Source organism: Desmodus rotundus, chromosome 4 (genome assembly GCF_022682495.2).
Source record: "Desmodus rotundus isolate HL8 chromosome 4, HLdesRot8A.1, whole genome shotgun sequence".
Classification (NCBI taxonomy): Eukaryota; Metazoa; Chordata; class Mammalia; order Chiroptera; family Phyllostomidae; genus Desmodus; species Desmodus rotundus.
Window position 1 is genome coordinate 859,316 of NC_071390.1, and position 15,490 is coordinate 874,805.

Here is a 15,490-nt window from a genome sequence, read left to right on the forward strand (position 1 = left end):
GCCCGGGCTGGAAGGCTGGGTGTCGGCAGTTTCCCTAGTAACGGGGTCTGAGGGGCTTGGGCGGGCCTGGGAGGACGGTGTGGGGTGGGGACACTGCGGGGACTTGCCACCCGTGTCTGTGGGGCAGCTGCTTTCTGTGCGTGGCGAACATTGGCTGAATACATGAGAAAAACCGTGGGCCCAGTGGAAGGAAAGGCCAGCACCAGGGCATCCAGAAAGACGAACGGGAAACGGGGACCCCAGGGGCGCACAGCGGGGCGTCTCCGTCTCAGCCGCTGCGGCCGGGGCCCGCGGAGCCTGGGCCGGGGAACCTCGAGAGGGGTCAGGGCGCGCTCTGGCCTCCTCCTGTGGGCCCTGAGCTGGAAGCGGGGACGACCCCGGGGAACCCTGCCGTCAGGTCGGGATCGCGCCCTGGCCGCAGGGGGCTGAGGGTCACCGGGGTGTGTGTGGTGGGGCTTCCCGTTGCTGGAGACCCTGGTCTGACTCCTGCGGGTCTGATTGACGGCGGGCTGCCTCCTGGCCGTCCCCGCAGGTGCGCCGCGGGCTGTGTCGCAGTTGTCGCAGATCGCCTGGCCTGCTCTGGTTCTTTGCAGGCCACCAGCAAGCCCCTGGGGTCCTTTCCTTCACTGCCTACCGCGTTTGAGGGAGAACAGCATGCCCTAGGGCAACAGGACAGATGGCCCTGCCGGCCTCAGTGTCCACGCCGCCGAGCGCACGTCCCCCCGCAGGCCGCGCCTGTCGCTGCTGTGCCAGCAGGGCGCCCCGGCGGGTCGGACCCGCGGAGTCCCTTTCCCACCACCAGCGCCCGCCCCCAGCGGCTTAGGCCCCGCCCCTCGCCCCAGGTCACTGCCCCACCCCGCGCCTGCGTACGCCAGCCCTGCTCATCAGACCCCGCCCCACGCACGAGCAGGGCGTTCTAACAGCTCAACTGCGCACGCGCGCCCTGAGCCTCAGCCTACGCCTCGGACCCACCCCGCGCACGCGCTGCACGCGCAGCACGCGCCCCGCGCGCCCCACGCCTCCGCGCACGCCCAGGCCTTCCCCCGTGGCCAATAGGCGGCGCCGCCACTTAGCCTCCGCTTATCTGCCCTGCGTCCGCCGGCGCGCGTCAGTCGGTCGGGGCCCTGGGCTGACGTTGCTGGGCCCCGTGCTCGTGCCCTCCGCTTGTGCCCCGGCTCCCGCCCGTCCTTTTCCGAGCGCCTGGCACTTAGGCAACCCCGGTCCGGAGCCTAGCGCGACCCGCCGGCCGCAGCAGCGCCCTCCCTCCGGCGCCATGTCGCAGAGCGGGACCCCCGGAATGCAGGAGGAGAGCCTGCACGGTGAGCCGCCGGGGCCGCGGAGGCCGAGGGGAGGCCGCCGGGGGAAATGCCGAGCCGGCGGAGGAGGCCAGGCCCGGACTAGGCGCCGGAGCCAAGGCTGCGCCTGCGCGGCGGGCACGGGGCGTCTCGCTGCCCGCGGCCGTGGGTCGGCGCTGGGGCCCGGCGTGCTGCGGCTCCGCTCGCGGGCGCAGCTCTCGGCGGGGGTTTGGCCGCGGACTGGATCCCCACTCCTACCCACCGTCCAAGCCGGAGCTCTGCGACTCAGGGGCGCTGACGCGTTTCTTACAGGCCGTGTTTACGGTGGCGCTCCGCAGTCGGAGCAGCGTGGGTCGTACGCGCAGAAGCCGAGCGTTTGGCCGAATCGCACGGCCTCTAAGTGTGAACCGGGAGCAGGTCTCTCCGTAGCGGCGGTCAGGGCTCGGGGTGGAGCAGCCGGGCTCCCGGCCACGGGCTGCACCGCTCAGTGTGAGAGGTGGACAGCGTTAAAAAAAAAAATGGCCCAGGCCTGTGAACGGGCTTTCCCAAGTTCACGCCCCACTTGCCCTGGAGGGTCGACCCACAGCCAAGCCCCTAACCGACCTGTGGGTTCAGGGCAGGCGGGAGGACTGGTCCCGGCCGCTCCGCACTGCAGCCCATTCCCCGCGCCCGCGAGGAGCGGCCGCCTGCAGGTCGGCCCGGCCTGGGTCCCGCGGGCCCACCAGGGCTGCGGAGCCCCGGGGGTGGTGGGAGGACCCGGTGGACGCCCACCTTCTCGTTTCTGCCGCGAGCGACGCGGTCCGGGAGGACTGTTCAAACTTCCAGGGCGAGTTTTAAATCTCACGTTAGTCCGGCGAAGGCAGTGGGCTTCGCTGGTCCGGTGCGCGGTCAGCAGGTGTTTAACTACACCGCTCTTTAAAAATCCGGCAGTCTCCTCGGGTTTTGGAGTTGACTGCTTGTCTTGAGTTGGATTAAAGGGTTCATCTTTGCTGTCTTTTTCTCACCAAAGAGCCAAGGGATGTTTTTAAACTCCGTGCCTTGCAAGCCACCCCCTTTTCCAACGATCGAGCTGCTAAATTGCTAACACTCTGTTTCCCTGGTTCGGATTGAGTCTCGAAGGTTCCGTGTGCTCCCGAGGGGCTCGGGGCTCCCTCCCCAACGGACACCGAATTGCTGAGTCACTAGCAACGCGGAATCCCGCACGGAAAGCCCGGCCTTTGCGTCTGGCTCCTTCCACAGCAGAGTGTGGAAGCGGACTCGGCGCCCCTCGTGCGGACGTGCGCCCGGGCACTCGCCGCTCGGGGCTGGGAGGAGCGCGGCCAGGCAGCTGCCCTGGAAACGTGAGCCCGCGGCGCGCCTGGCCTCCGCGTGGTTCCCTCTGTTTACGTCTGGCCCAGACTCGCGGACAGCGGCCCCCACGTGCCACTGCTCTGCCCGCTGGGCCCCCCTGCCCCCGCCCGTAACTCTAGTGAGAGCTGCTGACCGGCCAGGTGCTCTGCAGGCCTTTTCTCCGTAGACACAGCCCCGTAACTACCAGAGGGATGGGGTTTCCTGCTGGGGCTTGTGGCGGGAGAGGCTGGAGCTGGTGGGCACCTGATCTCCTGAGCCCTGTCCCGAGGCAGGCTCGCCGGTGTCGCACCAGTGTGAAGGACAAGCAGGTGTGGGGAAGGTCGAGGTGCGGTGGGCCGGGCTTGGTGGGCAACACCTGTTTCTTCCCCGGGCCTGATTCTGCCGCTGTATTTGGTGGATTATTTGTGACCCCAGAGACCTTTTCTAGGTAGGAAGCAGCCGTAACCCCCTCTCCTGCACGGTGTGAGTACGGTCACAGCGAGCATTCTTCCATTTCCAGGAAGTGGTTTCCTACCCAGGTGTTGCAGGTTAATAATAAAGCTCCGCCGTCCTTCATTAAATCACTCCTTGGCACACAGATTTTGGACCCAAAGCTTTCGCTGCAGGCAGTCCAGGCGGGATTTTTTTATTTTTTCTTAACGATGCTTAGGACTTTCTGAGAGATGATTCTAAAGAGCATAGATGTGTCTCCGTGGAGTCTTGGGTTGCTCCTCCAGGTGGAGTAAAGCGTGTGCACCCTGAAGCTAATGTGATGTCCTGTTACATTTCATTTAGACGGTTTTGTTCTGTAGTTGTGGGCGGCGCTCTACACCCCTGGGGTCTCTTGGAGAAGAGTGTTTTGCTGTTGTTGAAGAGCACAGGACCCCGGGGCAGGTGGGAAGACAGGCTATTTAGAGGGTGGAAGCTGAGCTCCACCTCCCGTGGGCGGAGGTTGGGCTGTGGGACCTCTGCGTAGCAGGGTGGTGCCCTGGGGGGTTGCCCTGAGCCTCGCTGCACTGGTGGCTCTGAGCCGTGTCCTCTCTAGTAAGTGGGTGAACGTGGGTAGTTCTGGTGAGCGAGGGAGGTGTCGAAGGAACCCTTGAATTTGTCGTCTGCCCGAGAGGCAGAAGTGCGGGTGGCGTGGAGACCCTGTTTGTGTCTGGTGCCTGATGCGGCAGGCAGCCCCGTGGGACTAAGCCCTCTAAGTTGTGGGACCTGACACCAGCTCCAGGCAGTGGTAGGACAGCCAGGTGGGGTTGGAGAATCAGTGACTGGCGTGGGAGACACCACATGCCTCAGAGTCTGTCTGCGTCAGACACTGTGTGTGATCCAGGCCGCACTTCAGCTGGAGCCGGGAAATGGAGCCAGGCTGAGTCCGAGTAACTGATTGAGCCTGGAAAAGTGGAACTGTGCCCAGTTCGGGGCCAGAGCTGGCGTGCTAGTTGACTGAGTGTGACCTTGAGTCCCAGGGAAGGAAGGAGGGCTGGTGCAGGGAAGACCCTGAGGCCCGGGTTTTCATGATGCCGCGTGGGGTGGGGGAGGGCATCAGAGGCCTTGGAAGATGGTCAGCACAGCCTGGTGAGGACAGATGAGCTGCCTCTGGCCTGGTGCCGTTGGGCAGTCTCTGAAGTCACTGCAGCTTCCACTCACAGGCAGAGCCTGAGTGGGCTGTGGGGACAGGAGGCACTGGGAGAGACTGGTGAGGAAGGGGGTGCATGAGCTGGAAAACGTGCGTGGTGGTCTCAGCAGCAGCGAGCGGGAGGTGGGTGTGCAGCTGCGGGCTCCTGCCTGCCCCTGAGCCGGGGTTTGCTGTTTTCTGATTGGCACGACAGAGGCTGTGGGGTTAGGACAGCGCCCTCAGCGTGCAGGAAGCGGAGCAGCGGGGCGCCGCTCTGCCCCTCCCTTCTGGGGGTGGTGACCGTACCTTGGTCGGTTCGCGGTGTTCCCTTGGAAGTTTCAGCCATCTGTCGTTGCTCTCTTGGTGCTCTCCCCCTGTGCGTGCCCCGCCTGCCCCACCATGTACGTAGGAACAACCGACAGCCCCTCCAGGCCGTGCCTCACTGGCCTCCTTGTCCACTGAGGTCACCCTGATGTGCAGCCGGCTCCAGTGTCCTCCAGACGCTGGGCTGTGAGAGGCGGGGCTTTGCTGCCCTTGAGCCTTTGTGGTTGGGTTGGGAGCTGCTTTTGTTACATTTTGACCAGCCGGTGACCTGGTGCTAATGAGACAACAGTTCTCTGAATCCCTGAAATCTGGATAGAATCAGTTTGTTTGGGGTTTTAGTTCAAGCTGAGTCACTCCCTGTGGGGACTTGGGACTTGAGGGGTGGCCTGCCCTGCTTCATCGGGGTTGGTCAGAAGTCACCTCTGCTGTGGCCACAGTCTCCCTCAGGCTTCTGATGTGACTGAGCCCAGAGCAGCAGCCGTGAGTGGCTCTGGGGCCTGCCTTAGGGTCGGCTGTCCTGCTGGCAGGTGGCGGTAGGCTGACCGGAGATGACTTAAACCTTCACAATCTCTAAAATCTCTTAACCTTTTGATGGTTTCGTTTCTTCTACAAGTTGAGTGCAAAAAGGCACCAAGGTCGCTCTGACGAGTGTGGCTCAGTGGGCTGGGCGTCATCCCACAAGACGAAAGGTCGCCGGTTCGATCCCCTGTCAGGCACAGGCCTGGGTTGCGGGTTCAGTCCCTGGTCGGGCACGTGTGAGAGGCAGCCGGTCGACGTTCTCTGTCAACACTTCTCTTTCTCCCCCTACCTCAGTCAAGTCTTAAAGCACTCAGGCCATCTGCACTCCGCTGGCCGCACACAGGTCCTGGTCCAGGGGCTGCCCGGTCCTCGGGAGGGCGAGGTGAGACCAGGCGCTGCCACTGCAAGAGCCAGGGCTGGGGGCAGCTCATGGCCATGGTTCTCGGGTGGCCCCAGCCCCTCTTAGAAATGGGGGAGGGCGTTGTCTGCCAGGCGTGGACGGCAGAGCTTGCGGAAAGCCCAGCACTGCCCTTGCTCTCCCTCAGGCTCCTGGGTGGAGCTGCACTTCAGCAGCAATGGGAACGGGGGCAGCGTGCCCGCCTCGGTCTCGCTCTACAATGGAGACATGGAGAAGATCCTGCTGGACGCTCAGCATGAGTCTGGACGGAGCAGTTCCAAGAGCTCCCACTGCGACAGGTGGGTGCGGACACGCGTGTCGCCATGCCACTGTGGGGGCCGTGAAGCAGCTGGGGCCGACACTGCCCTGCGCCCCCAGCCCCAGCGCCTGGAGTAGCTTTACTATGACCAGCTGCTGTCCTTGGCACAGCCAGTGACTCAAGGCAGCGTGGCCAAGTCCAAGATCAAAGGTCAGGTGCTCTCCAGGGCTGTGGAGCAGACTGCAGAGCCAGTCGGAGACAAAGCCCACTGTCCCCTGGCTGTCCCCGTCCCCCCAGGACCAGCAGTTGATGCTTTTGAACTCAGCTGCAAAGGCGGGAGACGGGTCTGGCCCTGGCCTGGTGCTGGGGGAAGGGCAGGTGCTCCCCACTGGACGGTCCCCTGCCCGTGGGGCTTCACCTCTCCTGATGGAGCGATTGTTAACGTGTCCCACTCTCCTTCCCGCCATCCTCCAGCCCCCCTCGCTCTCAGACCCCACAAGACACTAACCGCGTGTCAGAGACAGACAGCCACAGCACTGGAGAGAAGAACAGCTCTCAGGTAGGGTGGCCCAGGGGTGCAGCGTGTGGCCCCCCGGCAGAGGGCCGTCTGGCTCTGAGGGTGTGTCTCGCCTTTTTTGGGGACGTGTGGGATGCGGGCATTTCCATCATGGGCTGATGCTGAGCTGAGCAGAGGGGGTGTGGGCATAGGTCACACGGGGGGCTGGGCCCACGGGCCTGTGGCCTGGAGAGGGTGGGAAGGGTGGCTGGGGGTCGTCAGTGGGTGGTCGCTGTCCTCTTGGCCATAGGTCGGGCCTTGAGTGGGTTGGGTTTTGACATCTGAGTGGGCCTTCTCTGTAGGCCGCTCAGGGCCCCTCTGCCTTTGAGGTTGAACTGTGGATGGGCCTTTCTCCATGGGCACTGCAGCTGCTTCCAGAAACTGCCCTCAGGCCGTGCGCATTGGTGTTGGGTGGTTCAGAGTTCGGAGCTGGCAGGTTCCTGCTCTGATGCGTCAGGCACTGCACTTTGCTGTGAGACCGAATGCAGGGTGACAGCCCCTGTGGGTGTGCGTCTCGTGGCAGGGGCCAACACCCTGTGCGCCCGCTGTGGCTGGTGCGGCGTACAGGAAATGTCTCTGGGTCCTTCTTCCGGCCAGCAGTTGGGCTTCTCCCCCCAGGCTGGTCTCCCTCAGAAGGACGGAGGAGCCCTTGTACCCCCAGGCTTTGTCCAACGTGGAAGGTGACTTGGGCCCGTGCCCTGCTGCCGGGCGCTTTGGCGCTGTGTTCTGGGGCATTTCTAAAATGTTAAGCACTTTTTCCCCCAGAGTTTAAAAAGGAATTTTATCTCAGGTACAGAATTTTTAAGTGCAAAGTCACCTACAATCCTACTTTTTAAAGTCCCTTTTAATTAGCATAGTGTGTTATGTAACTTTTAAACGGAGCTGGACTCACAGGCCTGTGAGCTGGACTTCTGGACTTTCCCTGAGCCACTCAAGCTTCTAGCTACACTGTGCGCCCCGGGGCTCTGGCACCGAGCCACCGCTTGGCCTGAGCTGCCGTCCTGTCTGCTGCAGCCAGCACTGCCGCACCATCTTGGTGGACGCCTCTGTCCGCACTTCGCGCTCCTCCCCGGGGGCAGCGTTTGCCGGGTCTCACAGTTGGGACTTGACACAGGAGTCTGTCTGGTCTGCCTGCTGGGCCCTGAGCGCCGCCTCTGGTCCAATGCCAGGCGGGAGGTGGCGCCTGCTTTTAACAACCCCTCCCCTTAGTCCGAGGAAGATTACATTGAGAGGAGGCGAGAAGTCGAGAGCATCCTGAAGAAGAACTCAGACTGGATATGGGACTGGTCAAGTCGGCCGGAAAACATCCCCCCCAAGTGAGTCTGCTTCGAGCGCCACGGGGTCTCCGGAACGCGGTGCGGGCCGGCGGGCTCATGGCTCCTCCCTCCGCAGGGAGTTCCTGTTCCGGCACCCGAGGCGCACGGCCACGCTCAGCATGAGGAACACGAGTGTCATGAAGAAGGGGGGCGTCTTCTCGGCCGAGTTCCTCAAAGTCTTCCTGCCGTCTCTGCTGCTCTCCCACTTGCTGGCCATTGGGCTGGGGTAAGTGGCCCCGCGTGGCCCGCCTGGGCAGCTGCAGGTCTCAGCGGCTTCGTCTGAAACACCTCACTGAAATGAGAGGTCATAGGCACAGCTTACGTAACTGTGTATGAGCAAACGTGCCCACGTGACCACTGTCCAGGTCGGGAGAGAAACGTGACCGTGACCCTGCGGCCCAGCCCGGCAGACGCTGCCAGCCCCTCGAGGGACACGTGCTCCCTACCCGTGCAGGTGTAGACAGGTCCCTCTCCTTGGTGCCTGCGGAGAGTGGAGAGCAGAGAGGTGCCGTCACTGCACGTCCTGTAGGCCCCTCAGCAGGGACAGTGGGGCTCCTCCAGAGACGACGCAGGGACACCCGAGTGCAGCTGTGGGTCCTGAGGGCCTCTGGCCCAGACAGTATGGGGTGCCCAGGCCTGAGTCTGTGAAGCCAGGGGCTGCCCTTCTCTCCAGCTCACCCCAGGTGCCGCCATGGGGCATGGGGATGGCCCCGCCCCTCCTCACTGGGTGCTGTTCTGTGGCAGTGGCTTACTGGGCAGACTGGGTGGGCAAGACGGCTTCAGATTCCGGTTGATGCGCTGGGCGGGCGGTGAGAGTGGGTTGCTTTCCCTGACCTCTGACCCCAGGCTGCAGCTCTAACCACTGTGGAACAGCTGTCTGGGGTGGCTCTGGTTGTCAGTGTCCAGACTGGTTGTGGCTGGGGCTCTTCAGGGCCGTCCTCAACCAGGGTGTTCATACACAGCGAGTCCTGGGTCCTTCTCCGGAACCAGCTGCTCAGCTCTCTGGGTGACACGGGCCGGCGCCACGTGCGGCGACTGTGCGGCAGGCTGCTGTTGCGTCCCCTTATCCTGGGAACATCAGGCTGGGGCGTCCCCTTCTGGGTGGGGCATTGCACTGCGGGGCGCACATGGTGGGAAGAGAACCCCAGGAGGGTACCGGTCGTGGAGTCCTGGGCCCCGCTCACCACGTGTTGCTTCTTTGCTCAGGATCTACATCGGGCGGCGGCTGACCACCTCCACCAGCACCTTCTGACAAGGAACTGGAATCGGCGGCTTCTCACCGGGGAGCGGGGTCCACGCCGGGGCCCGGGGCCCAGCTGGCGGAGGTGCTGTCCTGGTCCTCGAGGGCTGCCGCCCTGTGGGTCTGCTCTGTGAATGCTGCGTGCCTGATGTAGCGAGGTGAGGGCTGCACTGCGAACCTGCCCAGCCGCACCTGCGGGGGCAGTCGGCGAGCATGTCACACTAACCCTACTGGAATGATGTGGTGGCCGGTTTTCTTTGATGTTACAAATACCCGAGCATAGATAATTTTACCGTGCTAGTCAGGATGTACGTAGTGTTTTAGTGAAAACAACCTGTAACCTTAATCCAGTTAAAACTCCCCTACTTGGAAAGAACGAATACTGTTGTTATTGGAACGACTCCATGAAGGGTTTATCCCAAGCAAACGGCCTCCCGTCCACGCTGCTGTGGGAGACCCTGGGTGTGGCCGTGTCGCGGCCCGGGGCCCACGGCTGGCCTGCTGCTGGGCAGGGTGGCGGCTGTGAACGACCGGCTGCACAGGTGGCGGGCCTGGGCCCCTGCTAAGCACCCTCCTCGTTTTCCGTTCGGGGCTGGGTTGAGGCTTTTGTGTCTGTTTCTACGTGCTGAGAGTCAGCTTCCTTCTAAGCACACAAGTCTGCTCTACAAGATTGGAAATAGAAAAAAATAAATCTTTGCCAAACCCTTCAGATTGCTGTATTTGCACACGGTTACATGGTTCAAACAGCTGAAAAGCTTCCTGATGAAACCGGGCCTCTCCCCCTGACCGGAGCTCTGCATTTTCTCCAGCGTGGCTCAACGGCTGCCTCTCTGGGGGCCGTGGGCTGCTCACGTGCTGTTGTGTGTGCGTTCCACTTTTCCACGCTAAACGCAGCCGTGCTAGAACAAACGCACCATTTCCATTTTTAAAAACCTTTGTTGAAACAATACCCTTGACAGTGGCTGGTCACACAGCCCTCTCATTGGGAGGCGGCTGGCTCAGTGGCATCTAAATCCTCTGTCACGTCGCCTCTTGAGAGCTGAGGTCGCACTGAGTCAAGCGTGCGTCTCCCCTGGGAGACGGGGTCTGTCCTCTGCTCGTCTGGTGTCCTCGGCACATGGAGGCAAGGTCGGTGTCCTCAGAATTAGCACCCCTCAGAGAGCTAGTGAGCCCCCGTTCGTGTCTGAGCCACCCCTCGGGGCCCTCGACAGGCAGAGCTCTTTCTCGGGAGTGGGCCGAGTGTCCCCACAAGCGAGGCGGGAAGGCGTGCGTGCACATTTCTGTTCCTCGGGTGGGACGACAGTGTCGTCACTGAGCTTGTGCCACAGACCTCTGTGCTGTCGATACAAATGCGCAGCACACGATGGTGAATGCAACCCAGACGGTCGTGGGTTTACCACGAAGACGTGTGGCTGCTACTGTGAAGCAGAGTCCCCTGACCCAGACGTGTGCAGCCCCAGACTGAGTCTGCCGGCTGCCTGTGACACTGGTGTTCCCGGGGGAGACACCCCGGGAACAGCGCCTGGAGGAGCCTGGGCAGAACCTTCACGAAAGACACCTGCATGTTCCTTGTGACCTGGAACTCACTTCAAAACATTTGCCCTGAACACAAACCTCCCAACTTGGAAATGTGTGCGTCCAAGGGTCTGACTGGACACCACGTGGTAGTGCACACGGACACAGCCTGCTTTCTCACAGAAAGCGCAGGGTGGGGGTGGAGAGCTGACTGGTTTCTCGGCTGATGCCCAGCAGATGGGAAGTAAGGGGGCCGTGAGGCTGGGCTGCTCGGACTCATGTCCCACCCCTGGGGCGCGGCCACCTGCCACACCACAGAGACCCGCCACCGCAGAGGCCCACCCCAGGGGGGCGGGCCAGCCGTCAGGGTGGTCTGTCTGACGGGCGCCCTTGGGTGTTGGGCGAGCTGCCCCAGTAGCCACCACTGGGAGGGGAGGAGAGGAGTCTGCTGAGGCCAGGTGCACACTGGTGAAGAAAGCACCCTGAGAAGGGAACACGCGGTATGCTGCTGTGGCTGCAAAAAGCCATAGGAGACACACACACACCCACACACCTGTGCATGTGTGCAAAGACAGACTGAACATACCAGAAACGAGAGTGGCTCCCGGAGGGGCAGGTGGGGACGGCGCAGTGGGACCTGGGAAGGCCAGCAGGGGCAGCTGGGCATCTGCATCCCTGGCTGGCAGAGCCATGGTGATGCTTCACTTACTGCCGAAGTCAGATGGCAGCCGGGGGCCTGGCTTATGTGTGAATGAAGCCGCACTGAGGGGACGGCGAAGCAGGTGGGATGCGGACACGGGATCACAGGGGCCTGGGTGCCGTGAGGCGAGGTCACGGCAGACACGAGCACTGTTGTGTAGCTGGTAACCTGATCTTCAGGCAGGGATGGTGTGCTGGCGCGGAGCACAAGCTTGCCCCAGGCAGCGTGCCAGGCCGCCGCCACAGTGGGAGGCCGGCGCAGGTCCTGGGGCAGCGAGTTAGCTCAGGGATCTCAGGGCACGGGCACACACAGAAATCAGTCACGTGGACTCCCTCACTGCTCAGTGACAGGGCCGAGGACAGTGACATTTCAACGGCAGCAAGCTGACAAACAGCTGGCCCTGGTTCCTGGGACTGTTCTACACAGTGGCGTTCCTGGGGCCAGTGGGGGCCATGGCAGTGCGAGCCTGCCACCCCTGGGGCCAGGAGGAAGGGTGCTCACGTGATGGCCTCCTGAAGCGTCTTGGAGAGGCTGAAACCTGGACGGCCAGCCGAGGAACAAGAAAATCACGATTGTGTGGGTATTTCCCCAAGACCAAGGCAGTGTCCGTGAGTCCACCGACAGGCCCCCAAGGAGGCAGGGAGAAAGGCACAATCCTCTCAGAATCCCAGCTAACACAAACATGTCACCACTGGGCAGACACCAGGCTGCGGACTCACCGTGGAGGGCAGTTATGATAGGGTGGTGTCACTGTTCTCTCACGAAAGTGTCCTCCCAAGAAGACAATTTGGCTGCTGTGTGGTGAGGAAGGCGCCGCACCCCAATAGCACGCAGGGGGGGCCCAGTCCACGCTCTCACCCAACCGAGAACTGCAGGGTGGTCATGAGACTGTGCCCAGCAAACCCAGACCTAGGGAGAGCCTACGAATGAGCTGGCCAGGGCTGCAGGAGGGTGGCCGCCAGCGGGTGGGCCCCTGAGGGTATGCAAGGGCCTCAGTCTGCGTCTTCGGGGAGCTCGGTGCAGGCGCTGAGCCTGTTGGAAGTACTGGGGTTTGAGGATGCCAGGAGGGGCGCTGCCACCCCCGAGACAAGGTCTGCGAACCTGGGGATTTCGTCACCACCAGCCAGGGTCCCACAGCCAGGCGGGGAACGAAACAGGGACAGGCCTGTTGGTACTTACCAGAGCCGGTGATTGTCAGGGAGACCACAGGCGGCACGGTGACTGGGGCTGCGAGTAAGCAGAGCTTTCTGAGATGAGCCTCCCGCTCAGTGGCAGGCACACAGGTCGTTCCAAGGTGGGCGTGACCCTCAGGGCAGAGGTGGGAGGGAAAGTCAGACTGGGCTGGAGTCTCAGCCTCAGGTAACATCAAAAAACCAAACAGAGAGAGCCAAGTGCAGGTTCCTCTGTGCTGTGAGCCAGCTAGCTAACTGTCCAGCCTCCTGCCCCGTGTGACTGCCACTGTACTGGACACTGAGTTCAGAAACACAGTGGGTGTGGCCCACCCACCTCAAGTCACACTGTGTGTGAAGGCACTGCCAGGCGTGAGGTCTGGACAGTAAAGCAGGCTCTGCAATCCATTCCTCCCTCCCTCCCTCCCTCCACTGCAGGACAGCACAGCTCCTGAGAGGTCAAGGTCAGGCTGCATGCTACCCTGCTCCCTCAAGGAGTGCCATGGGGCGGAGGCCCACCATTAAATCTGAGCCCACCTCCAGTGGCTGTGCTGTGGCATGTCCGCCTGTCACCCACAGCAGGCGGGGCACGTGCCAGTGTGGGGCTGGCACCCAGTAGGGGGGCTCATCACAGGCAGTGTGCCCCTACCCAGACGTGGTCCACAGTCACCCAAGTGGCTCCCAGTGTGGCCCCCGTGTGTGCACGGGTGAGTCTGCAGCAACGGGCACGGGAAGAGCTGCTGAGCCTGGCCAGCAGGCTGCAGTGACCACGCGGACAGGCCGTTCTGGGGTGTGAGGCAGCGACTTTCACCGTGCCGCAAGAATATTTAGAACATGCGATAGCACCTACTTAGGGGCACTGGCCTCTTTTCCCTTAGATTGTCAGATTAAAAAAACGACAACAGCCAACACAATGTTAGCTATCTGGTGGGAGCGAGTCAGAGTTACTTCTTTTGTCATCAGCAAAAAATGTATTTTTTGGTGTGACACGAGATGACAAAGATGGAAAATCGCTGGTGCAAGGGACCAAGGGCAGGAGGCAGACAACCTGGCAGCTGTCACGGGGGATCTTCCCAACGCCTCGCCTCGGGGCTGCGTAGCCTCCCCACCGGAACAACTGATCACACCAGCCCCCCAGAGGACTTCGTGTGTCTGACCCAGACCCTCTGGGCACAGCATCTATGGGACAGTCTGCCAGCTCAGCACCCTCAGGGCCCCGAGCGCAGCCCGATGTCTTGCACCTGCAGCAGCCAGGTGCGCCCAGGCCTCCCTCGGTGGGCTCCCGCTCCTTGGACCCCGTTGGACATCCCTGGGGAGGCCGGCGCCGCTGGCTGGTGGACACAGAACATGACTGAGTCGAGGTGCCAACTCTGACACCCTTGTTGGCCCCTTAATCAGAGACGGGTCACAGCTGGTCAGAGCTCCTGGGCCTGGTGCAGGAAGAGGGGCAGCAACTCAGTGCTGCCCTGTTGCTGGCTCACCAATGCCAGTGGCTTGTGGACGCTCCAGAGTGGGGGCGTGGAACTCAGGTTCCCAGGGGCCACATCAGTCTTGCGGTTGCCTTCAGAGGGCCGAAATAACTTTAGGACTGTATACACGTAACTACTCCTTAACAGTTATGGAGCTGAAATTACATTCGGCCCTTTGAAGGCAACGTGAGGCTGATGTGGCCCCGCGGAACGAGAGTTCAACACCCCTGCTGAAACTCCGACTGTGAGCCTGGTCCTGTGCTGGCTCACAGCAGCCCGCCTTTTCCCTCACCAGACGCACGTCTGAACCACGCCTGCTCATCAGATCTAGTCCGTCGGCCTAGAGAACTGTCTCACTTCAAGCAAAAGGGAGCACAGTACACGCAGCAAGGAAAACGTCCACAGAACCACCTGCAGGAACAGATGAACTGTCTCTAACTTTACATAAGGGAAAAGGGGAACATTCTAGAAAACAGTAATAAAGCCCTGGCTGGTGTGGCTCAGTGGATTGAGCTCCGGTTCCATTCTCAGGGCACCTGCCGGGGTTGTGGGCCAGGTCCCCAGTAGGGGGCGCATGAGAGGCAACCGATCAATGATATTAGTCTCTCTTGCTCATTGATGTTTCTCCCCTTCCCTTCCCCTCTCTGAATAAATAAAAATCTTTAAAATAAAGGATACAAACAAGAAATAAATCCAAGTTTAAAAACTGCAAGATTTTCCCTGATGCTAAGAGAAAAAGGCTGAACTGGAACCAAGCACAACAGGGAAAAGAACAGGGAGGCCTTTCCCTGGGCACCCTTCTCACGGGGCCAGCCGCCAGTGCCCAGCTGGGGGAGGCACCGCAGCACCGGGCCCGCCTGGCCCCAGTGCAGCCGCCCAGCCTGCAGCAGCCTCCCACACAGGGGCAAGTGCAGGGCCCTTACCTGCTGCTCTGTCCCCTCCGTGGTGCCGAAGGCTGTCTTTCCTCGTGGTGGGAAATGCATTTCCAAGGACAGATGAGAAGGTTGTCCGCAGACACTGCAAATCCAGTTACACGTTACAATTTTCCTGACCTCTTTGGTCTGGAGAGGGGAAATACCCACAACCCTGTTCGACCAGAACTGCTTTCTTCCTCAGGACCAGGGCCAACCGGAGCTCAGACAGTGGAGGTTTGTGGGCGGCGGCACCACCAGTACACGGTATGAGCGCAACTTTAAAACGACAGCAATGTACTCATAGCTTCTCTCTCCATTTCTAACCTAACGTGAACCAAAGAGCACTGTCAACAATTCGGGGTGAGGGGTGACCAGCACCTGCGTCTGTTGTCAGCCGTGAAGACAGGGCTCCGTTGCCAGAGCGTGAGTGAGCCCGGCTCCTCCCCCCAGACTCTGCCTGGCGGGGGCCCGGGTGTGGGTCGGGGGCAGCGCACCCCCAGCGCCTCGTGTGGTTACAGCCTACGGCTTTGCCTCGGGAGTGCGGCTGGCATCCCCTCGCAAGAAATCGTGCCATTTCGCTGGCGTGCAGTGCAGCCTGGATTCAGCCCACAGGAGCTGTGGGGAGAGCCTGCCCTGCTGCACAGCGGAGTCGGCTCAGTTCATTGCCGTGGGCTTTCTCAGCAGTGAGTTCAGCTGCTCCCCGGGCCTTACCTGCTGTGTCAGAAGTGCAGTTTCTACAGAGACAAGCAGGAGTCGGGACAGGCAGGCTCAGTGCTGCACAGGCTCCCCACCCTGCAACGAAGGACAAGCGTCGGGCCATTCTGAAGCACCATTCCACGTAACCACACTGCACGCGATCGAACAGAAAGG

The 15,490-nt window shown here is 61.7% G+C and overlaps 1 protein-coding gene and 1 long non-coding RNA gene across 3 annotated transcripts; one reads left to right on the forward strand and one right to left on the reverse strand.

The window, feature by feature from the left end:
* Window positions 1-1,076: 1,076 nt before the first annotated feature.
* Window positions 1,077-9,562, forward strand: BNIP3 (BCL2 interacting protein 3). 2 transcript variants are annotated; one of them, XM_053923012.2, is made up of 6 exons: window positions 1,081-1,319; window positions 5,631-5,781; window positions 6,216-6,300; window positions 7,507-7,613; window positions 7,690-7,839; window positions 8,820-9,562. In XM_053923012.2, the coding sequence occupies exons 1-6, from the start codon at window positions 1,274-1,276 to the stop codon at window positions 8,863-8,865; spliced, it is 585 nt and encodes a 194-aa protein (XP_053778987.1). In that variant the 5' UTR covers window positions 1,081-1,273; the 3' UTR covers window positions 8,866-9,562. The 2 variants fall into 2 exon arrangements, with proteins under 2 accessions (XP_053778986.1, XP_053778987.1); XM_053923011.1 differs by lacking the exon at window positions 7,507-7,613 and having other exon boundaries at window positions 1,077-1,319.
* A 2,690-nt stretch (window positions 9,563-12,252) lies between these two features.
* Window positions 12,253-15,456, reverse strand: LOC139440836 (uncharacterized). The gene is made up of 3 exons (XR_011651079.1): window positions 15,332-15,456; window positions 14,630-14,723; window positions 12,253-12,374 (listed from the first exon to the last, which is right to left on the reverse strand). It is a non-coding gene; the product is annotated as an uncharacterized lncRNA (long non-coding RNA).
* Between the last annotated feature and the right edge of the window lie 34 nt (window positions 15,457-15,490).